The 26,085-nt window shown below is 36.6% G+C and overlaps 1 protein-coding gene across 7 annotated transcripts in view; it reads right to left on the reverse strand.

Moving 5' to 3' along the window:
* The window catches only part of ATP8A1 (ATPase phospholipid transporting 8A1), a 216,589-nt gene that overhangs the window by 48,153 nt on the left and 142,351 nt on the right, over nt 1-26,085 (reverse strand). For all 7 annotated transcript variants that reach the window (XM_039845110.1, XM_039845109.1, XM_039845108.1 and 4 more), the window contains one exon: nt 13,574-13,746. In XM_039845110.1, coding sequence (XP_039701044.1) covers nt 13,574-13,746 — 173 coding nt within the window. The remainder of the gene's footprint in view (nt 1-13,573; nt 13,747-26,085) is intronic.

Consider the following 26,085-nt stretch of genomic DNA (forward strand, 5'->3'; position numbering starts at 1 on the left):
CAGTTTTTTATTTCAAGTTTGAGAATCACTGCCTTAGACTTCTGAGTTGTTTGCAGAGTGAATCAGTCTTCTCACCTCTGTATTCCTAGTGCTAACCCAAAACAGGTACTCAGTAAGTGGCTGCTGTATGAATGATTTATTTTTAACTCTTTCTTTGGATTTCCTTTCAGAGTCTGGCAATTGTACAAAACGACACAACTATGAATAATAGAAAATGGATGAGTGTAAGGCCATTAAGGGCGTTTTCACTGTTAGCCCACTTTTCTCCTCAGCAATTTTTATATCGTTTTCAAATTTTATTTATTTCTCTTAACAGGCTAATGTAAATTGGTAAGCCCACTGACTCTAGGCCAATGTTTTAAACATAGACTACAGCAGAGGTCCCCAATCCCCGGGCCACGGACTGGTATTGGTCTAGTCTGGTCCATGGCCTGTTAAGAACCGGGCCGCACAGCAGGAGGTCCGCGACAGGAGAGCTAGTAAAGTTTCATCTGTATTTGCAGCCTCTGGCAGTGCTAACATCATCGCCTCAGCTCTACTTCAGATCATCAGGCATTAGCTTCTCATAGAAGCCCTTCCCTGGTGACAAAAAGGATGGGGACCATGAGACTATAGAATGCTTACCAAGAAATGTTCTAAAAAGCAAATGGGAAATGGGCATGAAAAGAGAGAAGTATTTGAAAATATTTATCAAATCCTCTACATTTTAACAGGCTTACGATGTAAACACATTGTGAAGTCATACCATGGGATCAATGGAGCTAGAAAATGGTATTTTTTCATCAGTGAATGCATAATGAAGGAGACATCTCTGCATGGTGAGCTAATATTAGTTATTTAAAGCAGCATCAGATGAGAGCTGGATTAAACATTGCTTTCTTTCTTCACGGCTACCACAACCAACCACTGCTTTCTCTGCTTGATACTGCAATTTTCAATACCCCCAAATAAAAACTGGTTGAGAATTTTCATCTACTCTGTGGGTGTGGTTAACTCAGGTGTTAAAAACAGTATGAATTCCCTTGGCAAGAACAATGTCTGTTTCTAAAAAATATGATGATATAGTGAGAGACCTCGCCAAAGGCACACTGTACTTGCTACCAGCAAAGGCACCTGCTTTCACTATCAGGATAAAAGCAAACAACAGGTTTTGAAGAAGAGCCAAGAAACAGCGCAAGCCCTCATATCCGATGGGCTTGAAAAAGTAGCTCATTGCTAAACAAAGATGCCAGGTTTAAGTGGGAATTCACAAAGAATAAAATATACATACTTACAACATTTAACTCAAAACATAAATGTACAAACTTGTGACGTAGGGCAAAGCAGCTTACTTTGCACAGGGGTCTGCCGTTTCTGCACATTTTGGTTGCAGAAATTTCCCTCATGAGGAACAATCCATGGTTGGTTTCATTAAAGTGAAGACAAGAATGTAATGATGCCCTCCACCTCAGGTCATTATCTTACCCACCTCAAATACAACAGCAAAATTTTAGCAACTCAAAAAGTCTTTCTAGAGCCTTATAATTGGTTTTCCTGGCAACAATTTTGACTAAATTATTATTTTGAAGACTTATGAAATATTTAATTAATGGATGATTACTTTAAGTAAACAGGAATAAACAGATTAGGGAACAAGCACCCACCGATTCCATATAAGCACCAAGTTCACCCAGGGAAGCAAAAGCGCAAGGGTGCACTAAAGAGTATCCTTCCAGCTTTGGCATGATGTGCTGTGGGCATCCGTCAGCTGTCTTAGGGAGGGGATATGGTTTAAGGGGACTCAGGTTACTCAAGCTGAAATGAGCTAAAAGATCTTCTATGATTTTAAAGCATCCCATTAAAACATGTTTCTTGCTATAGGGGGGTTTACAAGAGAGTAAAACAAACTACAAGACATTAAAAATGAGTGTAGCATAAAGCTTATCGATATAATTTTCAGTATTTGATAAATTCAGAGGATGCAGAAATTAGCATGGGCTGCAAGATGCTTCCTTGATAAGTCAGAATTTGACTCGGCCTTGACAAAGAAAGGAGAGCTCATGACAGGTAAAAGAAACAGCATATATTAAACTTCTTTAACTTCATGTTAACAGTTATCCACAATGTATTCCTTTCTATTATTTTATTTTTACCTCATAAAAGGTCACTTACTTTGCTTATTAGTTTATTTTATTGACTTTTGTACACCTGCTTTTGTATTTGTACAATTTCCATAGTAGTCTAGAACAATCTTACCACACAAGTTAATTCTTCCAAATGTCTATCAAAAACCACACATCTATGGTTGAGAATATCTAAAGCCTTAATTTTACAAATACCAAAAGTGACCCAATGTATAATCTACAAACATCATAAGAGCACTGTTTTCTACCCTAAGTATTTTTTACCACTTTTGGGGGGGAGGGGTCAGAATTTAAATTAATCACAGTTCTCTTCTCTTCCACTGTTGCTCTTTATTCTTTGGGAGAAGTTAGAGCCTCTACAGAAAAAGGTTACATATCCAGCATGTGGTAAAAAGGTCCAGTTTTCTTCCCTGTGGTTCCACAAACAGAGGGTGGTCCTTTGTGATACAACATAGCAATGCACTGAGTGCAATATGCTTTTCAGATATTTGGCTGTAGTTTCTGCACATGTTATTCATTACTTTTCTTATTTGCTATGTAGTAACTCTCACTGCCCCGTGAACATTAGATTGTAGTACTGGAAATTTTTACCATTTAAACCAGAGAGTATATAGAATGACCCAAATTATATGAGCCTCATTTTGCACTCTTTTAATGGGATTAGCTAAATGAATCACCTTTTTGAATGAAATATGGATAAAGATTATATGTGCATGTATATATACAGACACATAATAAAGAATATTTTAAGGAACTTTTTACAGTAGACAAAAGGAGTACAATAATTTTATCTTACTCTATTGTGTTTTAGGTTAATAACCTTAAATATCTTATACAGGAAAAATTATGCTGATAATATTATCTCAAACATTTATACTGTGAACTTAAAAGTTACCATAAAGTTGCCTTTAGAAGGTAAATCTAGAAAAAAATTTAAGAACATGGAAGAATATAGAATTTCTTTACAATTTTGAAGTGTTTTTTATAGTGACCCCATATTGCTAAAGCTCCTATATTTACTAAGTTTGAGGGGGGCTCCTGGTGACTACTTAGAGATCAGGATCATCAGTCGGGGGCGGGTCTGCTGCACTTTCCTTTGCAACAAACTTCCTAAGATTTCTCTTTGTGAATATCGGTCTATTCCCCATTGAGTCATATTCTGCTGACTAATAAATTATAAACAGAGGAAAAAACCTAAGAGAAAAACTTAGATCTTACTTGGTACTTTTCTGAACTAAAATTTATTAGGCTCTTAAAAAGTTTTGAATTAAGGGGGAATTTAATATGGCAAAAAAAAAAAAAAATCTGTGTTACATGTACCAAAATTACACAAGTATTATGACACTTCTGGAAACACTGTCAATTTGTTACTAGAATGAAAACAGCCACTTATATAGCAAATCCTAAAAAATGATACTTGATGAAACACTGAACAATTTCTAGGTAAGAGAACTGTTACTCAAATGACTAAAGAGTAAGCACTTTCCTAGCTTCCAAAAGCAATATCTATTGATGTACTGTGCAGTCAGAGGCATTGAGGGGAGTTTATAATATAGGGATTGAGTCTACAGAAATAAAATGAAGATAGCCTTTCAACAAGACAAAAAAGGAAAGTAACTTTTAAAAAGATTTCTTTTGCAATGCATTTTAGATGCAAAACTTCTGTCTTGTGGAATTCAGGTTGTTGTGGGTAAATTACTACTGTCTTCAGTTTCAATAGTTCAGATAATATTTTAAATAGTGACCGATCATAGTGATAGTGTATATTTGAATACACATGTGAATGCATGTGTGTGCATAGGCACTCCAAACTACTAACTGGCAAATATATCTTACAAAAGGCACCAAAAGAAAACTGCGTAGTAGACATTTTTATTATAATATTCACACTATAGAACAGTTGTTCCTTAGTACTATTGTTTATTTAAAATTATACAGATCATCTAGTTATCTGGAACTTAGCATTGTAGTCAGCACATAGCAGGTATAAAAATGATAGAGATACTGAATAAATGGAAATTTTACAAGAAATAGAAATTCACCTCATTATTCCATGATACTAACATTACAACTCATTCGTTTTTGACTATTCACCGTTAGGAGGCAGTCTGTTTAATCTGCTCTGTATCTAGAGTATAGAGGAACTATGTGAAGGATATTGGATTCTCCAGGCTTTCTCACATGACTGGGAAAGACAGGCAAAAAATTATTACATGGAGAAGGAAACATATTACTCCTTCAAGGGAAAGTGGGTATATTCAGAATGGATTAGATCCAGATGACAGGGGGCCCTGCATGTCATGGTTAGAAAGTCTGAGTGTCACAGCTAACTTTGAGCAATACAGGTTGGGGGAAACAGGAAGTGGTGGATACGCGTTAGAAAGTAAACAGCACAGAGGGAAAGAGTGGTATGCCAGGGATCATAGATAAATAAACAGGTGGGGAAAGCTTTTCAGCTGTACTGTTCACTCCCCATGGTACCCTGTGCAAGCCCAGGCTGACACTGAGGGGGATGAGACTAGGCTGGATGGAACAAAGGGGCTCCTCTTTCATTACAACTGTGAACTTTGGCTTAGGCTTGGAGCCTGTGGAAACTTAAATCCCCCAAATAACATGCTGGGAAAATAACACCCCAATTTCAGGAGTATCCCCAATGTCCTAAAGCTAAGACTCCAGGAAAATTCCTACCAAATGCCTTAGACCAGGAAAGTTAAAGATTTCTGGTCAAGCCCAGGGCATGGAGACAGGCAGAGACAGGTGCTAATAACGTGTGTAAGGACAGACTCTCAAATGCTACCACAATTCCATCAGAACGTGGCTGCCTCTAACAAGAGCTGTGGTTGGGTAAAGGAACTAGGGGAAAACAGGGATTCGCTAAACTCAGATTGAACCCTGTCTCTAACTTTACCATAAGTTAGGATCTAGTTTTTATCCTTCTCCCATTACTGCCATTATGGAAATGATATTACTGCCATTATGAAAAATGGGGAAAAAAATGATCTCACAGGGAAAACTTTAGAGATAGGAGATAATAAACACAAAAGAAATAAACAACTTATTAAAAAAGAGAACTAGTAAAAACAGATATAATAAGAATTTTTAAAAAGTATGATAAAGAAACTTGGAAAGATATGGGAAGATACTGGAAACACGAAACTGAAACAAGTCATTATAATAAAGAATCAATTGAAAATAAGCCATAAAAATGTAACTGATAAAAGAAAGAAGCCAATTGTAAACTGAGTAGTAAACATGATAAAGCGTGAAAGTTCAAATAAATAAACTGTCCCAAAAGATAGGAGGAAATTAAAGAAAAGATTGGGAGAAAAATGAAAAGAAATGGAGAAATGAAGGCAACTACATACATACATACATACATACACATAATACATATACATATATATATATATGCACACACACATATATAATGGGAGTCCAAAAAGAGAAAAGATACAAAATGAAAAAATGATTAATAATTTCCCAGAATTAAAGAACAACACGTGTCCTTAAAGTGAAAGAGCCATACAGTATCTAAAAGAAATATAAGAACAAAGTTCCTACCCCTAGACACATTATAGTTAAATTGAAATTAAGAAAAATTTCTAAAAGCTTCTAAAGAGAAAAAGCAGGTTACTTACAAAGAAACAGAATTTGACACTGGATACACATACAAAATTACTTTATCTTCAGCTCTTGTCTCTTTATGGTGGGGAGGGGCGGGGAAAGGAAGACATAGTAGTATAGACAATAAACAAAAATATGGTTATTGAAACTTTAGAAATAACCAGAAATAGAATAGATTTAGACTGTAAAGATTTAAAACCAGCAGATGAAAATATGATTTAGACAGTGGAAAGTAGGGGAAGAAAAAAAAAAAGAAACAAAATACATAATAACTGGAAAACACAAAATAAGATAAGAGAAATAAGGCTTACTATAGCAGTAATTACAATAAATATAAATGGGTTAAATTCACTGATTGAAAAACAGATTCTTTGATTGGATTAAAACAAGAAGATCAGCAAAATGGTGTCTAAAAGAGACAGACTTTATAATAACAGCTAATATACCACTTATTTGATCACTATGTGCTAAGCTCTTGTTTTAACTTGTTCAATCCTCAGAAGAACTTATGTGAAATTACTGTTATTGCCATTTTACAAATGACACTGAGGCACAGAAAGATTATATAACTTAAGGTACAACAGCAAGTAAGTGATAAAGCAAGGACACAAGCCGAAGCGATGTGGATTTACAGACAGCATTCTTAGTTGCTATGTTATACAGAAGGAATGAACATAGGGTTTAGGAAAAGAAGACAGCACATATTAAACAAAAGAATGCCAGGCTAGTAATTTTACTACCAGACAAAATAGAATTTAGTATGCAGAAAAGGCAATAATAGTTAGAGAGGATTCTTTATGTATTCCCCTTACCAGAAATACTGAATTATGCCATATAAAAGAAAATTTGATAGCATTTCTAAGAGTAGTATAATTTTTTAATAACAGCTGCCAATGTGTTAAATACATATATTAACCCATTTATTCCTCACAGCCCTATGAGAACAATTCTTTTTATCTCTGTTTCAAAGATGAAACTGAAGCTGGAGAAATTAAACAATGTGCTACTCAGCTAATATGAGGTGAAGCTTAGACTTAGATTCTGGAAGGTCTGGTTCCAGAGCCTGAGTGCTAGAGCCCATGGCGTCACAAACAGAAGTAAAAGGGTGGATTGTTTAATAAGTGGTACTAGGACAATTTGCTCACTATGTAGAATTGAAAAAACATTGGATCCCTTCTCTTCCATAAGACATACAAAAATAAACTTCATATGAATTAAAGACCTATATGGAAAACAGAAAGCTGTGACATTAACAGAAGAAAATTGTATAATACCTTTTTGAGTGGGAAAATCTTAGTATCCAAAAAGCACAAACTATAAAAGGAAAAATTAATAGAATTTGACTACCTCAAGGTCAATGATTTCTGTTCAAGGAAGAACACCACAGGCAGAATTAAGAAGGGAGCCAGATTAGAAGACATTTGCCATGCCTATAATCAGCAAAGAAACAATGTCCTGAACACACAAGGAATTCTTGCATGTAAGAAGGAGAAGAAGAAGAAAAAAAGAAAACCCAACAGAAAGTTCAGTTCCCATTCATCCATGATCCACAGGTACTCCACAGCAGAGGTTGGCTGGCTCATTATGGCCCTGGGGCCACATCTGGGCAGCAGTCTGTTTTTCATATCAGCTTATGTTACAGTGGTAAGGTTGAGCAGCTGTGAAAGAGACTGCATAGCCCAGAAAGCCTATAATATTTACAGAAAAAGTTTGCCCACCTTTGCTCTATAAAATACTCCCTTGCTCTTAGAGAATGCTACCTGGAACCATCTTCTCTTTCATGTCTCTATTTAAAGCCTGTCATTTAATGTCCATTTCTTGTTTCTGTCTGCAACCTTGATAACAAGCCTTTGGTTTCCAAGACCATCTTTCCCCTGGGATGCTGTCTTTTCTTCCTCCTTACTCTGTGCTCTATAATACAGAGTAGAGACATTCATGGCCTACATCCTACCTGGTCTTGACTCCTGGAACTCTAGCCTGGCTCAAAAAACCCAAGCCTTCAACTTGTCCTAATGAGGATGGCGCAGGCAAGTTTATTAAAACAAGGTAATCACTAGAAACCATCATACAAGGAGAAGTTATGCCAAACTAACTCTGCTTCCCTTTCCCTCACAAGTGGGTCAATGGACTGACAGATCAGAGAAATATTGTAGGTTCCATCTATCATGTTCTTAGCAAATTGGAAAATGAAGTCCTTTTATTCTATCATCGTAGAATAGAAGGAGAACTATAAGCAATCTATTAGGCAAATTTACATTTGACTTAAGAATATATTAGAGGAATGCTGACTTATTGATTTATGTAAAGCTTTATGGAGGCCTTTACTGGAAAGCTGTAGAGTTCTGAATTTAAAATTGCTGAACAGAAAAAAATCATCAAGAATTTGAATGCAGTTATAGAAGATATACACGCTTATTCCAGGTTAGCAAGATATAAAACAAAGACTAAAATGAATAAGAAATCATTGAAAAGGGATGGCGATGGAAATCAAGATAGCAGTTACCCTTGGGTAGTAATAAAGGGAGCTAAAGAATAATAAAGAACGATAAAGGGAGCCAAAGGGAGCATAAAGGGGGCTTCTGGGGTGTTGTCATGCTCAGGTGCTTGATATAGGAGTGTGTTCAACTTTGTGAAAATTCACTGAGCTGTATGTACACTTATGCTCTATTTACTTTCCAGTATAGGTTAACTTTATTGGAATTACATAATCTGTAGTTCAAATTTGTATGTGTGCATGTGCGTGTGCGTGTGTGTGTGTTGGTGATGGTGATTTATCTTGAGTCACATCTAAAACTATATAATATCAAATTACAGTGGGATTCTATAGCATTTAGATTTCTCACACATTTTTAGATACTTTACTGTCCAATTTGAACTTTTGTGGTGGTGTACATCATAATTGGCTAAGAGGCTGTAATATGGCCAATGCAGTTCCTTTAACATTACTCAGTAGAGGTAGAATAGCAAATGAGGTGAACAGGGCTGAGCAATGTATTATTATATTATGTTAAAATATGGGCATTTTATGAACTTATAAAATTTGTTCAGTATGTCCTCTTTTAGCTATACATGTATGAAAGAAATAGTCTCTCAGCATTTCCAACATTTATTCATATTTTCTTAGAGGCGAATATAGGGTTGACATTCATTAACAGTTTGTAAATTTTTTCAAAGCCAAACATCTGCTTGGCATCCAATGATTTTCACAAACTTTTTTCTTTAAAAAAAAGTCTGTTGAGCATTTATTGGCTTCTTCTGTACTTTATGACTACCCTTTAAGTAGAACATTTAGAGAAATCCTTCAAGTTTAAGACAATCCCAGAAGATTCAAAAAGTAGATTCATGAAGTAAATAAATTCTTTATGTAATGTACTCATGCTATGACAAAGTGTGCAGAGTGTCCCTTTAGACCTTTTCTTGGAGGGCCCTTGATCGGAATAAGGTGAAAGGTTTTGCCTGGAATGCCACTCTCAAGTGATGACATTCACTCAGGTCAATTTTTTTTTTTTTCTGTGCTATGGGGAAATCACCTAAAAGGGGGTTAAACTTTGATTAGAGATGTTACAAGTAGGGAAAAATGCTTTCTTCAATTTAACTTCTGCTTTTCAGAAGACATGAGTACATAAATTATGTAGCAGAATGGTGATTACTAGAAAATCTAAAAGCTGGAGGCACTAGGCCAATTTTCAACCAACTGTCACAGAATATAAGTTTCAATATATGTTTAAACTAAACTGACAACCACAGAAAAAATGTAAAATTCTTTTAAAGGCTGGGTTATGTGAACTGACAAGGATCTCAGAAACCACATGCTATTTAACACACAGCAGTACTTTCCTGCAACGTTCCCTCTCTCTTCTGGAGGGAATATTAAAAGAGGTGGAACAGACACTTCCCAAATTAAGTTAATCCAAGCAGTAGACATTCTCCTCCCAGAAAACAGTGGCCAACAGAAGTACAGTTCACCCCCAAAAATGAAAGGGCCGGGAGAGGTTCTTTGGTCTAGGAATTTTCAAGTTGGAAGGAGATGACCCAGGAGGGCTGTGTGTGCATGGGCTTCCCACCTTTCTATGTCAGAGAAGCTCCACTCTTGGCTTTAGATATTAGGCGCCCTGGAGGATTTGAATCGCTGTTATATGTTAAGCTCCACATTTTACAGGTCACAAAACCAAGGCCAGAGAGATACTATTAGGTATCTGAAATGCCAGATAGGTAGCATTAGAATGAGAATTTCGTGAATTCCTAGCTAAAACACCATTATACCAATAATACAAGCTGTAGTACTTTAGGACATAAAATATTGGTAACTGACATGAGGAATTATTTTCTGGTACAGCTACTTTGCAGAATAGCTTTAGTGGGATTAGCTGTACACAGAGATCTCTATGAGTCTTGGAGCAAGCTTTTCCCACCCCGTTACTTGTCCAAGGAGTCCAGGGAGTCTGAAACCCCTAAAACGATGCATTCAATTTTACATGTTTGTATGTATATATTTTTGGAAGGGTCCATAGCTTTCTGTTCTTCAGAAGTATCTGTGATCACACCAAACGACAGAAATCAGTGTACCTGAGCAAGAGAATAGAAAGAAATACCACAAAAGAATAGTTTATGTTTATAACCAGGAAAACTGATCAGAAACTGCCTTAATACTAAATGCATGTTTCCTATTAAATTACTCAGATTACACAGGTAAATGTGCACAGAGGTAAAAACAAAAGCTGCATGGTATTCATGAAAATACAGTACTTGGTAGACTGATAAAAGCGTATTTCATTTTACTTCTTAAGTTTTATATACTTAAATTATTTGAAGTATGACATGCAACCTTCCCTTTGTAAACCAAAACCAGGACTCCAAAGCCCTGAATAATTTGGAAGCAAGGGGATTATTTCTGTTTCTGAATGTTCCCTTCAGAAAATGGTGGTAAGACGTAATGCCCACTGACGAAGAACAACTGTTTCTTTCAATTCAATTACAGACCCTTCAGGGAAAGCCACTCATTTTTTATAACTGTGTCACTAAGGCAAACACTAAAAACTGCCTTCTGCCCTTTATGCTGATAGTATCAGGGAAGAAAGTGGCTGATGTAATCCTAAAGATGGAACTAATATCGAGGGCCTCATTATTCATTACAGGAAGGCTTTCCCTCTACTTTCACTCCAGCTATGGCTGAAGAGAGCTCTGCAGAGGAAAGGCAGACTCTGAATTGTCTTCCTGTGTGGACTGACAAGAAATAGGTTGGAAAGTAGTCTGAGGGGAAAACCCATAAAGCTAGAATAAACATAAATGAGTTTGGGAAACAATACTGTACTGTATTTTGAAATAATGTTCAGTATTTATTGGGAGAATCTCTTATAATGGAGTAAAATAGAATTTCCTGAGGCTGGGAGACTAATCATTTAAAAAACCAGGAGTGACACTTGGACTTAATTGTAAAGAATGATCTACAGAATTGCCCACCTATGCCTCACCAGTGATTGAAGCATTATCATGGAAATTACAGCTTGAGGCCAGTAAGCTAAAAGATATGAAGATGGTCTGTGCCAATAGTTTAAATGCCAAGAGGTACCAGGCCAAGAAGGTGCAGAGACATAAACCAGGCAGTGGCACTGATGTAATTATGAGCTTAGATGAATTCTCAAAGCCAGATAGGAAGTTGAACCACAGTCCTTATGGGAAAAGAGAATGTATGAAGGTAATTAGAAGAAAAAAGCTGAAAAAAGATATTTTTCTTAAAAAACCAAACCAAACCAAACCAAAACACAACCTAAAACTCTACATAGAACTCAGTGTCTGCACAGAGACCTTAATGGTCCTCAAACATGCATAAAACAGATTGGAGGGAGGAAGGGGCCACACACATCTTTATAAGCTCAGTTTCAGAGCTGAGCAGCACGTGCTATGTATAGAGGGGTGTGATTCCCTCCTAGGGGCTGGGGCCTGGAGGAGCGCTGAGGTCCATGCGACTTGTGAGCTTCCAGAACATGGATCTCGGGAGGGAATTTCACAAGCAAAGAACATATTTCTTCTCCCCTGACTCTGCTTTCTAGTTTTTCTCTCCCTCTGCTGTTGTTTAATTTGTGGTTCAACTTTTTGAAGAATGGTGGGAGGTACTGTGTTAAGCAATGCTGTAAGAATGAGGCTCAGCTGCTAGGACTGCATTTGGAAAATTGGCCTCTCACATCTTCCAAACCAACTGTGATTCCACTTAAAAGAAAAAGAAAGATACATGAAGGCGAGTAGGCGGGAAGTCTTATTCATCCTTATAAGTGCATCATCTATGTCCAGCACACAGTAGGCACAGAACAGATGCCACCAACTCAAGGAAACTGGTCATTTTAACCTAAATACCTCTGTATTGTTTTGTTTCCATATAAGCCAAAAATTATATCAATGTTTTTTGGAGCAAATTTTTCTTGATCCTTGTGATCCCATTAGTGAAAATGATTAAATGATCAAATCTGATACAGTATTATCCTGATGAAGAGTGTCAGAGTTGAATATTACTAAGACTTGGTCAAGAGATTAGCAAGGAACTAAGAAAAGTCACTGGAAATACAGATTTAAAAAAGTATGGGGATATCAAAGTGCAAATGAGACAGTCAAGATAAAATAATTTCTACTTCTTTCTTCATGATTAAGCAAAGAGCCATATTATTACTGATATTAGTTATCCGTACAATATTTTATCCAAGAGCTTTATAATACTTGCCTCAGAGAAGAATAATAAGCAACTCTTAATTCTCTAAGTATAATATAATTTTAAAGGCTGAAATGATGCTTATAAAGGGTACTTAGAAAGCATGGTTGAAATTATATTTCAAAATGTATATTTTATGGAAATTTAGAAATATCTACAAGGCTTGGCTTATAAATTTGGAAACAATATTATATAAATGACATTAAGTGAATAAGCCTGGACCAAAAAAAGAGAAAGGTTTAAGAAGCGTAGCATTTTTTAAAAAATATATTTTAAAGAAAATAAAAAAAGCAGACAGTACAGTCTGAAAGGTAATATTAAATGCACAGATTCTAAGAAACTCTTCAGAAGCTCTGTTAACATTTCATCTCCCAGGAAGAGAAAGCAATTTGAGAAAGTGCTAGTCTTACCAGCTGCTGAGATTCAATAAGTGCATGGCAAAGAAGGAAATTCTTAGGTTTCACGGTGATCAGAAGGGAAAAGACTGGGCACAGTCATGAATATACCTTAAATTTTAGGAAGACATAGTTTAAACAATTTCGACAGAGAGATGGGGAAGTTTCTTTGACAAGAAGTTCAGAAAGGCCTGGAGCTGATTTACAAAAGTACAACTCTATGGATTAGGCCTTAATAAGAAAATGGATTTTATTTTAGGATACAGGCAACATTATAAATTAAAGGGTGAAGGACTGTACAGTCAGTCGTTATTTCCCTAATAGCTGAGTCTTCAGAAAAATGTTCGGCTGTTTGGAAAATGATTTAGTGCCGCCCATCATGCCATTCCCCAAAGTATATCCCTGCAGCAGGACTAGAGTCCAAGTATAGAAAACAGAACCTTTACAGAAATAATGCCAGACAGAAATGCAGGTAGATAACAGATTTTAAAGACAGAAAATAGCAAGAAACCTGTCAATTCGAATTATGAACAATACTAGTGATTGTTAGGACTCGCTTTCAAAAACTGCTAATAAATTCTATCCCAGTTTGTGAACCTTAGGTCTTGAGTGATTAAATTAATAACCTGGCATTTACAAATTCTGGCTGGAATAATAAGGAACTTTAAAAATCAAGAACTTAGGACAGAGTCACTCTTTACTAAAATCTGACAAAATTAAGGAGAATTTACCTGCAGCAAATAACAGCTTTGCATGACAAAGCCAAGTCCAGGAAATACTGTCGCACTCCAAAAGTTAAGGCATACTTGAGGGTTTTCCCATCAATTATAAGAGCAAAATCATTCTCTTTCCTAAGAGCATCACCAAGGGTAGTGCAGTGACGACTAAGAGTTTCTCTTGTTCCCTGTGAAAAACAAAACAAACAAAAACAGCTTCCATGTTTAATCTCATTTGTTCTACCTCAAAGATGTTTAGCAAACTACATTTATTATTAGTGCTTTTTATGTATCAAGTGGTTTTCATGTACCTCCCCTCATTTGATTCTCACAAAAGCCCCTCAAAGGAGATGGAACAAACATTATCAGGAAAAGTAAGTAACTTGCTTGAAGTCACACGTGTGTTCCCACAGAGCTGGAACTAGATTACAAATCACCCATTCCTTTGCAATCCTTGCCCGTTATTTGAAGCACACAATCACAATCCAGCAAAAATATTTCCAGTGAATTATCTTATTAAACAACAACATGACCCTAATTTACAAACTAGTCAAAATTGCTTAGCCATGATTCGAGGGGAAAAATTGGAGAATATAATTTAAATAACTTATGAGTATTCTTTCAGAAGTACTCAATGGTATTGAAACTTAATTCCCAGTAATCAAGAGGAGAAAATGCCATAGCTGTAATCTCTTGCCACTTTATGAATTGGCTTCTGTAATTTTAATCATGATTTCATGATGCTGTATTTTAGTTGGGGATGGTGACATGTAGTTTGGTAATCTTGATGGAGCAAATAAAAGGGCTCCTTCCATCAATGAAGAGTTCAAGTTCACACACAATAAAAACCTTCAGTGCTGAAGAAAGCTTTGTTCACCTCGACTATACAGGGAAGTTGTATTTTGTCTGTCAAGAACTGCTTTCCCAGCTCTTCAAAAGGCAGTAAGTTTCAGAATATTTAGTTTTTCTCCCCAAATCCTGTAGACTCTTCCTATAACCCAGCAGACCCAGTTTTTTGTTTTACAAGAGCCCTAACATGATGAAAATGAACACTGCCTCTGCACAAGTAAATATAAAGAATCATTTCCCTCCCGTTAGAGTTTTGTTCTGAGTGTTTATATCTGAGTCTGCAGTTATTTATATAATAAATACAAATACATATTTATATAATAAAATATACTTACAATGAAAATGCTCATAATTTTTACTATAGTCATGAGAGATATAATTATTGTTTCAATTTAAGAATGCGGTACAGTCATTTCAAAGTTATTTTCACAAAGAGGGAAGCAAAGGCATAGGTAATTAAAATTTTATATTGGGATTTTTTTAAGGTGTTTCTGCAATTATATTCAAATGGGGTTCCCACTTTGTTCTGGAATCTGTTTATCAAAATAATAAAACCATACTGTACTGTAAAGTAAGGTTGCCCAATTTTCCTAGTACTGGAACTTAACACCCCCTCTGTTCCCTGTTATACTCTGACACCAAGGACCACCATATAGCAGCATTCTTGCAAAATTTTCTGTTTGCACTTTACATAGTGGGGAAGTAGCTGTGTTAATTTACAGGCCTCGCCCTCTTATTTCCTGCTAGAAGTTTTGGGCCAAGAGGATTTAAGAAAATGAGGTAAAAAATGTCGGTAAAATAATGCAAGCAAAATTTACCAATGACAATATAGTAGATTACCCCGGGTTGTTTTAAAACTCTATGTCTTCACGTAGATTAACTGAAGGAACAAGTAAATCAATGAACTGGTTAAAAATAAAAATAAAACAAAACAATATTTAGTATGTAACATTCACTAGGCATAGTTCAGATACAACATTCAGTTAAACTTATTACAACCTATGTAGGAGGCCCCACTGTTACCCCATTCTGCAGATGAGAAACATGAGACTTAGAATTTAACTTCTTTGCCCACAAACACATGGCTACTAAGTAGTGAAACGAAACTGAGAATTAAATTTCTGTGCTAGCTTGTCTTTCTCTACACAATCCAGCAAAAACAAACCTAACTTCAGACAGTACTAGGCCTAGCAAATTATAAATGGAATGCCTACACATTCCCTCCGTTGTTTCCCTAGAGCTCTCATCATCTGTCTCTCATCTCATCATTACCGCCAACAGAGATTTCTCTTTATAAAAACAAACTTAACACAAATCATGTCTCTTCTTGCTCAGAATTTTTCTATGGCTTCCTACTATCTACACAATATATTCCAAACTCCTTAAAATGGCCTTTAAGGCTTTCCACGATCTAAGTCCGACAAAATTTTCCCTTCGCAACCACCTTCTAAACCAAGTGTACCCCTCCAAGCCCTCCCAGACTCATGCCATGCTGCCAGGTGTAACTCATTCCATGCTAGCACGGCCTTCGGGTCCTTGACGAGAGAGATCTGTTTCCCAGCAACAAACATAGTGCCTGCAATTACAAATGCTGGGGAAATACAAATTTATTGAATGAGAGCACTGATAAATTCTGATTTCATTCTATTGGCAGCAGTCCATTTCCCCCTCTATTATCACTTCTGATTTGAGAGGGGGAGAGGGAAGAGAGAGGGAGGGAAGGAAGGAAGAAGGGAAGGGGGAGAGAGAGAGGACAGAGGTAGTCTCTTGCCTGCTCCTTAATTTTCTAGAGAATAACCCATTACTTCAACAAAACAAAGCATTACTCACTAAAATGCCAGTGTATTTTTTTAAGCTTTTGCTCAAGGGTCTCCTGAGCTGAAAACCCAAATGAGACCTAAGATGGGCCTCAGGAGAACTTAAAATTTCTTTAAAGATCATCTTCAGAGTAAGCCTGAAAGTCAACTCCTGAACTGTGTGAGCTCTCTCATTATTCAACCTGGGGGACGTGGCCCTGTGTGCCCCACTCTCTCTCCTTTCGAAAGTGTTCTCCAACACCTTAACGTCTGTTGAGAACTCTCTTATTTGTGGCATCAGTACCCCTGGGTTTCCTTGGTGATTATCACAGATCTTCAGCAAATCTAAAAGTGTCAGGAGATGTAACAGAGATGACATTTCAAAAGGTGAGTCAAAAACTTCCCATAGTGAGTTCCCCAGCCAGCCCACCTAGGGTGCAAGGTAACAGTGAAAAACTACAAACATTTTCTTATTTTAGTTCACAGTTTTCTTTTGTAAGTAGCTCTGGTGTTGGCTGTATGCTGCCAGTTACAAGTTATATTTTACAGTTATTTATACTGCCAGGAGTATTTTAAAATTCTTTTATTTATTGAAAGTTTATTGTTTCTCCCTTCAGCTGAGAGCCATACTTTATGGCCATAGTGCACTGAAGCTTATCTCCTGTAGCTAGAAATAAATTTATTACTATATTAGCTGTTGCTTTGTTTTCTTTTTGCTACTGAAGGGGGAAATGTTTAACTGTTTAAAATTAGTGACATGTGAAAGTGAAAATATATAAATGAGAAGCTAAATCAGAAAAAGAATAAAAGACCAAATAGTATAACAAAATAAAAACTCTGTATCTCCTTGTTCTACAATCTTTATGGGCCAAAAGAAAAGAAGCATCTGCTGCTATAATCAGGGAGAGTCAGAAGTAAAGACAATTTGGGAAGACAGGCAAGGGGCAAGGTCAGGGTTCAGGAACCTTACCAGGTGGAGATCCAAGTAAGGGAAGGAGCCACAGGGAAAGTGGAATTTGCTTGCACCTCCCATAACCTGCATCACACATGAACACTCCAGTCAACTCTATTCTCTCTACCCACAGCCCTGCACACAGCCAAGTGCTCAGGTCCTCAGCCCCTGGACCTCCTACCATGCTCTCCTTCCTTGCCAATTCACAGCTGAGGCCACAAGCAACATTCTCTTCTGTTCTTAGAGCTGAAAACACAGAAGGGAAAAAATCACCTCACCACGAGGACAGGCTCTACTCTAGTTCTCTTCCCTTCTATCGGTGCTCATTACTGCTGATCTTGAGTTTTATCCATGGCTAGTGGATTCCATTTTTCCCAGAGACTACTCCAGACCTTTTCCTCTCAAGATTCCAGATTTGGTCCCTGTCACATCAGCAAATATCTACATGCTTTACTGAGAACATCTATATCAGAAAGAATTCCTTCAACTTTCCTCTCTTAACCTAAAAATTTCCCTTTATTTAATCCTCCCTAATTCTTGAGCCAGGAGGAAGAACTGTGTTCTTTTCTCACTTGTTTCTCCCACTTCTCTCTGGCATTGACATGTCTCCATTGCCATTATTATTTTTTTTTCCTTCAAGATTACATACTAAAATACTGAATAAATAAAACAATAAATGTTCCCTTGAGCTGAATTTTCCTGAGTTCTCCAGGTAAATACTTCCAACTTTTAGATTCTTCAAATACTCTGTTTATACTTATATACCATAGCATGAGATACAAAATAACATCTCTATTTTTCTTTCAAGGCTGAGGCCTTGATGAAGAGATGAAGTAAAATGAAAAAGCATGGAAGGAAAGAATAACTAAATCGTTAATGATTGGAGAATACCTTGTGAGAAGTTACAATGGTTTTTCTCATGTGACCATTTTGAGGACATTTTCTGCTGCCTATAAAATTACATAATCTTGCATACTTTTAATTAAAATAATAGTAAAATGTTAATATGCTTATCTTATTATAGAAAAAATGGAGAACAAAGTGGAAGTTAGTATCCAATGTCTACTTCTATCTCAAATAATATAAATTGTTTAATAAATATAATAGAATGAACACCCAGACTGGCTACTTAGTGATCAAACTAGGTTGTATAAAAGTGGGCCAATTAGAAATAAACAATATTTATTTGGTTTAAAAGACATACGCTTAGAAAAGAAAAATAAAGAAAGATGCTTGTTAGATAATTAGGCCACGTAGAACTGCTTACACAGATAGCTTGGACCAGAAGACCTTAATAAAGTTCCATTAGAACACAGCCATCTTTAGGACATAGCCAGGCAAAACAGACAACATGTTCATAAGATGACAATTGTAAAGAAATCACAGACTGGAAACTTTATGGTAATATTTTGCGTTACTTTTACATGACCTTTACCAAAAAGAACCCCTTGATAAAAATCACAGAAGGCACTTCAGACAATGAAATCTGATGCAGTTTTATAGTGAGATAAACCAAAAGTCCTGAGTTGTTTGGAAAGTATCACAGCATGCAAGATGTCATTTTCACTTTGGCAAAAAGTCTGCTTGGAAGTCTAAAGAAGCCAGAGGCCAGATGTGCAAAGAACATTAGGCCACCTAAGAACTATGTTTTTGATGGCCCAAAGTGTAATGTTGCACAGAGCACCTGCATAAAAATGGCCCTTTTCAGCTTCTAGCCTTTTGGTTTTTTTCCCTGATTTCCTTCAGAGGTTTACAGGACAAATAGTCTTACTTAGAACATATCCAAGGAACACCCTAGTAGAAAATGTGGAAATATCCCTAAGGAAAGGAAAATAAAAGCCTCTAACCTTTGACTAGAAGCCTGGTTAGCTAAGTTTAACTAGCAGAGATGAGGTGAAGATTACAGAGAAATAGTCCAACATGCAATACCTAATGGTAGTAGCTTCCACACCTTGCTCCAGGGTCACAGTTACTTATAGTGACAGTAAATAATGTACAATCACTAACCTGTGTCTCAGAGGGTGTCATTAGCAAGGCTAAGCCCAAACAGCAGAAGTTAAAAGAAAAAAGTATATTTATACTTATTTAGTGCAAAGTATATATTGGTGTTTGGGTCTTAAAACAAACACTTGGCATTTATATTTATTCCTTGGAATCTGTTAAATGCATGCATGCAGGTCAAATGATAAACTTAGGTTATAAGGAGGATTCTATTCCCAGGAAGAAAAAAAATTCTGAACTATACTTAGACTTTCAGACACAATATTTAACAATGTATTTCATTGTTCTTGGATTTGTTTCCTTTCCTTCATGAGTTTACAACAGTTAACTGAAGCAAGCATACAACTGGGGCTAATGATGACTCGCCCTTGGAAGACATACAAGTTTTGCCCTTGTCAGGATGGACCTAAGTTTAAGAAGCCTGAACTTCTTACTCCTTACTTTCAGTTACATTCCATATATAGAGCAAGATGTAACACAATGTTACAGGAAAACACTTGCAGGAATCTTGCTGAACGAAGATGGTAACTCTACTTATACAAGATAACCTGCTAGAGGCTGAGCCACTGTAAAATAACTCCTCAGCTGATATGCACAAGTCACCAATCGGTGTAGAGGAAACCACTGTCCACATATAACACACAAATGTACAGCTATAAAAAAGTAGGACGTTAAAAAGTCAAAGCCGGCCAGAGGGATCAGATGATGCTTCTGGGCGCTGAAAATTTTGATAAAATGATTAAGCCACATCGTAAAGAACTAAAGTTCCAGAAGCCAAAACATACTATGGCTGAGATCTCAACATTCTCTTCAACTTCAAGTGGATGTAGAGTATAAGGTAAAAATCAAATAACATTTTGAAAAAAGTCCTCAATGATGAAAAAAGGAAAGACTAAATGAGAAATTAAGGAATCGTTTCAACAACTCCCTTAAGCAAAGACACCAAGAACTCCAAAACACTTGGATCAGATGGCTACAGAGGTTCAGGGCTCTTTTTCATATATTACACATTACATGAAAAAGTGTCACAGTTAATTTTATGGTCTATTGATAAACTTTTTTGGGGGGAGGGGACCAGAAGTACATAAGTATTCCAATCTAACTCATTATTTTATTTTTTTGTTTGACTGTCTCTATTTGACTGTCAGAATGGCTTCGGTTGAATCATTGTGCTGTCACTTATGGCTATTTTTCTTTAGGCAGGTTACTTAACTTCTCTAAATTTACAAATTTAAATTTTCTGATTCATAACACTGGGTTAATATCTGTTTTGTAGGATTATTGTGGTGACAAAATGTGCTAACTCCTTTACTTGAGAGTCAAGTGCCCTACGCAGTGTTTGGCTCATGGTTAACATCCGAGAGACACTAGTTCTTTCCCTTCCTCTGACGTTAGACCTGATGGAGGTGCCAACACTTGAAGAAGAAAGATCTGCAAACTGTCAAGCACTCCTAACGTTAGTGCAATCCAAGTGGGATATTACTGAGATCATTTTACTTCTGATATCTCTCAAGAGCAATTTCATTTCGGTCTATCTTTCACTGCTAACACTCAATTTTACCAGCTACGTCTTCCACTACATAAAAAGTATCTGAAACCTCTTTTCTCTCAGTGCTAGGATACAGAGCATTCTCTTTTCTCTAATGGCATACAGCTCTTGGTACATAGCAGGAGGACAAATGTTTACACACCAACCTAGAGTGTTTTTCCTTTTCTCTTAATTTCTGTCTCCAACCTGTTACAACTCTTGAGCTGAAAATAACTTGAAAGTTACAAACTGACTTGGTATTTCTTTCTTAATATCTGTATGTTTTTGGCATAGATGATTACATCAATACCTATGTTAGACTTTAAGCGTCCATAAAGAATACAAAGTTATATAATGTAAAATTATATAAAATAGTGTTATATATAAATGAATGCTTCATAAATACTAGGTTTAAAATAACTGGTGAAAAAGAAAATACACAGGACTTGTTCTTCAGATATAACACCATCAACTTCTCTTCTTAGATATTGTTTTTAAAAGCAAATAAGTAAATATTTATCAGGGGGTAAAAAAACATTTAGTTTGCTAAAGGTCTACCTTTTAAAACCTACTATAAATTCATTTAAAATGTCAAATGAGGATATACATACGAATCTTAAACTAATACATATCTTGTTAACTGTTTTGGTGGTCTGTGGCCCCATCTCATCCTTTAAGACATGAGGCAGGTTACTTATTTACAAATTTATGACCAAATAATGTTTCAGTTTTTAGTTTTACACTCTCCAAGTGTTCACGCCCTAAAATTATAAATTAACAGAACATTCCAAGGACATTCTTAATAACATATTACGACCATATCAAGTATGGACAATGTTAGCACATTCTTAAAGAGTGACTTGTGACTCCCGTAATAGCAACATGAATAAATTACTGGGTATTACTTTTTGACAATGTGTTATTGATTCAGTGGAACACTGAACATTCCATATACCCCTCTTCGACGCATATACCAACTCCTCCTTTAGCTACTGCAGGCTGCAGTAAGTTGTAAAGAGTTGCCCAAGGGTACAGAAACTACATTTGTATACGACTGGTCCATTTAGTATTCACCCTGGTCAGGGTCACTAACTCTCTCAGACATGGTTTCTCACCAAAAAGTTTTGGTGTTTCTAAACTCCCTGACTATATTAGAATGTAGTTTTTAAAAACGTATTCATATAGAACCAAACCAACATAAAACAATTTTTCAAATATGGGGAAGGACAGACAGAAGGTGAAATCATTAAAAACATATGGCCAAAGAGATTCTTCAAAAAAACTCTATGGAAGGCAGCCAAGCAAATGCATTCAATCAATACATATTGCTAAATATAATAGAGAGGGAAACAGACCAAAAAAATTCCATGCTTTGCTGATATGGGCTTTCTAGGGCAGGAGGAGACATAAAACACTGTAATTGAGGAAATGGTCCAATCTCCCCGTGGGGTCATGCCATCTGAAAAAGGTCAAGGGTTACAAAATGGAAGAAGGCAAGAAGAGGAAGTTGTAACACTGGGCAAATTGCTCGGCCCCTGGGCATGGGGTGGGATTTAGGATTATGATAGGTTCCATCAGGCAAATGACTCCTTGTGAGGCATCTAGTCTCACTTACGGTACCCTAGAGAGAGAGAGAGGCGGAGAAGTGTTAAATCTGGGTCCAAGTTTATGTTTCAGTGTTGGGGTGGGGGTGCATAGCAAACAGAGACAAATCCAGGGAAAGGAAGGAAGAGTGAGGTAGGGGATATAATTATATAATTTAAATAGTTTTGTGGATAAAGGCTTCTACCAAAACCCTCACAGTAATTATTATAAACCACCACTGAAAGCCCCCTAACACTTATTTTGAGCTTGATATTAAATATTCTCCAGTGGCGGCAGTGACTCACGCAGAAGGAAGCACTCTGGGGGCACAGGGGCGGCAGACATCCAGTCTCTCCTAGTGCCTTCGACTCAGCCAGGAAGAGACTGCTCAGAATATACAACCGATCTTTTGAAAATAAGCAAATTACCAAATCAGTGGTTTGGAGACAGTAACAACCAGGGCCTGCGAAAAATTATTACCCAGAACCACGAAGAAGGCTAATGTTGGGACTATTTTCTTAATGGTTTGAATTAATTAATGTAGGAATATAGAAGAATCATAATCTGTTGTATTTTCTCAGTGCAGATCCCAAATGCACATCATTTCCATTGTTTCATATGTACATTCATTCAATAAAATCTTATGTTCAATTGTTGTATTAGTAAAACAAAATATAGGGTCCTTCCTGAATTCCATAAATGCAAGATGCTCAAACACCACCATTTTCCAGAGGGGCATCCCTCCATCAGCTGCTTAGTCCTGGTGGAGTGGGAAAGAAGGTAGGGACAAGTTAGAAAATGTAGGGGATGCCTCCCAGAACGCTTCCTGCTGCAACCGTGTCTCTGCTGCCACTGGAGAAGGTATGGTTATTTAAAAACAAAAAGAACAGCTTGGGCTCACAGCAATCGAGGTTGAAATTCAGGATCCTGCACTCACCAGTTATAATCTCAGTCTCTATCTGAAATAGAGGCGAAAAACGCCAGTCTAATAGGAGCAGAGACTAATGTATGCAAATACACCTGGTGCATAGTAGGTTTTCTATAAACTGCCAATTTTATGGTTGTGCTGACTCATCAAAAGATATGGGTGGCAGAGATGAAAAAAAGTCACAAGGTACCACCTGCTCCCCTCAGAAATGTCAACAAGCTGTGGGGTGAGTGGCAAGGGGGCTGACTGGTTAGAAGCACTTATCTGTAATCTCGGTCTCAGGGAGCTCTTGAAAGAGTTTAGATGTTCAGCCAAAAAAAGAGATAAAGAATGTTCACACATGGAGGAGGAAGAATTTCTCAAAACAGAAACACTGAATTTGTAAACAATTTCACTTAGGGGTTTGCACACAAGCCAGGATTACTAGATTTTGTTTGAGAAAAGTGGACACATTCATTTCTCATGAGACCAGACAATGGGTTTGATGGAACTTTTATAACCACATACTACTCTGGCTTGTGGCAGACACTGTCTTAAATTAGAGGAGAGGAGAATAGATAATTTGTTCATATGTTATTTTCACTTTTTGTAATGTTTACATTTTTTACTAAATCATTTCTTTCAAACGTAACAAAGGTGGCTTTCTTCATTGAGAGATACTTGGAGTAAGCAGTGTGCCAGATAGTACTTGAACAATCATCTCACGATGGGACATTATAAAAACTTATCTTTGCTTCTAATAGGGATAAATTGACACCATAAAAGTTATACTAAGATCTTAGAATTTTCAGGCCAAAAAGCTGGGACAGCTTTGCTAATAATGATAAATGAAAATTCACAGTACTAAAGCTCCAGTGCTGGCGGTGGAGGGAAACTCAGTGTGGTTTAAAACCTGCCGAAACTATTTTTCAAAGCAATACAAAATGTATTGTATGAGACTCATGGGACATATCAAGACAAAACCTGAAGTAGTCCCAATTCTCTTTTACCCTCCTTTTCTGGAGTTAAGTCAATAACTTGCTTGCTCTGAATTTCTTTCAGAGGCCATTCAACAGTGGCTGGTTCCCCAAACAGTGAGGTTTGTCTGCATAATACATATAAGTCGAACTTAAAAGGGTACGGATGACAGCTTTATCGTTTATGTCATGAATGTTCTGTAAGTTATATTTGAAGCTTACACGGTGTTAGAAAATCAAATTCAGCTAGAAAAAAAGGAACAATACTGTAAAGGCTTTCTTTTACTAATGTGTTGAAAATATATATTCTTGTACTTGTTAATACCAAATGTGGCTAACAATTTATTTTCTGTAAAATACATCGGTGAGGGGAAGCACTGGTATCCATAACCAAACTTAGGCTGACTTGGGGTCATATTATAAAATTAAGCAGAGAAATTTAAGTAATGAGAAGGATTGCTATTTAAAATCACTTCTTATGGCAGAAGGCAACAAAGAACTCTCTCCCTTTTCCCCCAGGAATAACAGTGCTAAAAGAAATAACAATAATGATGATTATGATAATGGTCTATATTTCTTAAGCCCTTACTAAACGCCAGGCATTGTTTCTAAGTATTTAAAAGGTATGGTGGTTTGTTTAATCCTCACAACACCCTATAGGTGAATGTTATTATTACTCCTGTTTTTAAGAGTAACTAACTGGCAGCTGAGGCCCAGAAATATCTATTTGCTTAGGCTCTGGAATCCAATGACTTAGATACATTCTCCAGTGGCACTTAGCACTAGAGGTCAAGTTAACCTTTCTAAATTGGGCATAATAATATCTGCCCACTAATGTTTTCAGGGGTAAATGTAATGGTCCCTGTAAAGTCCTTAGTCCAGTACCTAGTACAAAAATTAGGCGTTCCATAAACTTAAGCCATTGCTTTTCTTATGACTATAACAGCAGTGCACAGAACCCTGCTGGGGTGTAGAGTTCTCTTTTCATAGAAAGTCAGAATGCTGCACTTTCCTTTGGGATCCATATGCTGCTTCCCGCATATCAAGTGTGGATTCCTCATCAGGCTGAATGTGAATGTCACTAGCAGCAGAGACTATCTAGAAAACTGCTGAGATGATCAGGGCTTCTTAGGAATTAAATTTGGGAATACTAGAAGCCTTTTGACTTTGAGTGGAGGAAATTTATTTTTCCAAGCTCTCTACATACATATTTAATCATCATTCCTGTGGATTCAATAAATATATAGTCAGTAAATTTCCTCTCTGGCCTTCTTTTTTGTTTCTAGGGAAGCTAGATGGTAGAAAGGAGTGAAAATAGTAAGAAGGGATTTAAGATCCAGTTCTACTTCCCAGGACAGATCCAACGACTCTCCATATAAAAGAGTTGCTAGAAGAAGGAGAGACCAAGGGTAAGGGTACATCATGTAAGACTCAAGAAAGATTGTTTTGGCACCTACAGAGTTAGTAGCTTAAGAAATTATGGTCCCTCCCACTCACCCGAGACTTGACAGATGAGGGTAGTAAAATCCTGAGCTATCTCAATGAAACAAGTTTTCAAAATTTTTCTACCTTTTAGAAAAAAGACCACATCAATTAAAAATAATATTTTGAGTCACCTAAAAGTATTTCCAGAGATTCACAGAGTTGGTATACTATGGGGGATTTGAATAACTCGACAATTACAATCCTTAATGTAACATAAACTCAATCCTTCCAGAATTGTTTTAGAACATTAAATAGACATTGGGAGGTAAAAACATCATATATGAGATTCCCTAGTTACTAGTTCACATTTTTAGATGTCTCTAGCTTTAACAGACTTCAAACAAATTTGTTTGATCAAATTACTTTATGATAAACTTAAGATATAAAAGAGGTGCTAGAAGAATCCCCTGGATCTTGATCATTAAGTGAAAGGGGTTTCTGAGAAGTC

Source organism: Pteropus medius, unplaced genomic scaffold (assembly GCF_902729225.1).
Source record: "Pteropus medius unplaced genomic scaffold, Ma_sr-lr_union100, whole genome shotgun sequence".
Classification (NCBI taxonomy): domain Eukaryota; kingdom Metazoa; phylum Chordata; class Mammalia; order Chiroptera; family Pteropodidae; genus Pteropus; species Pteropus medius.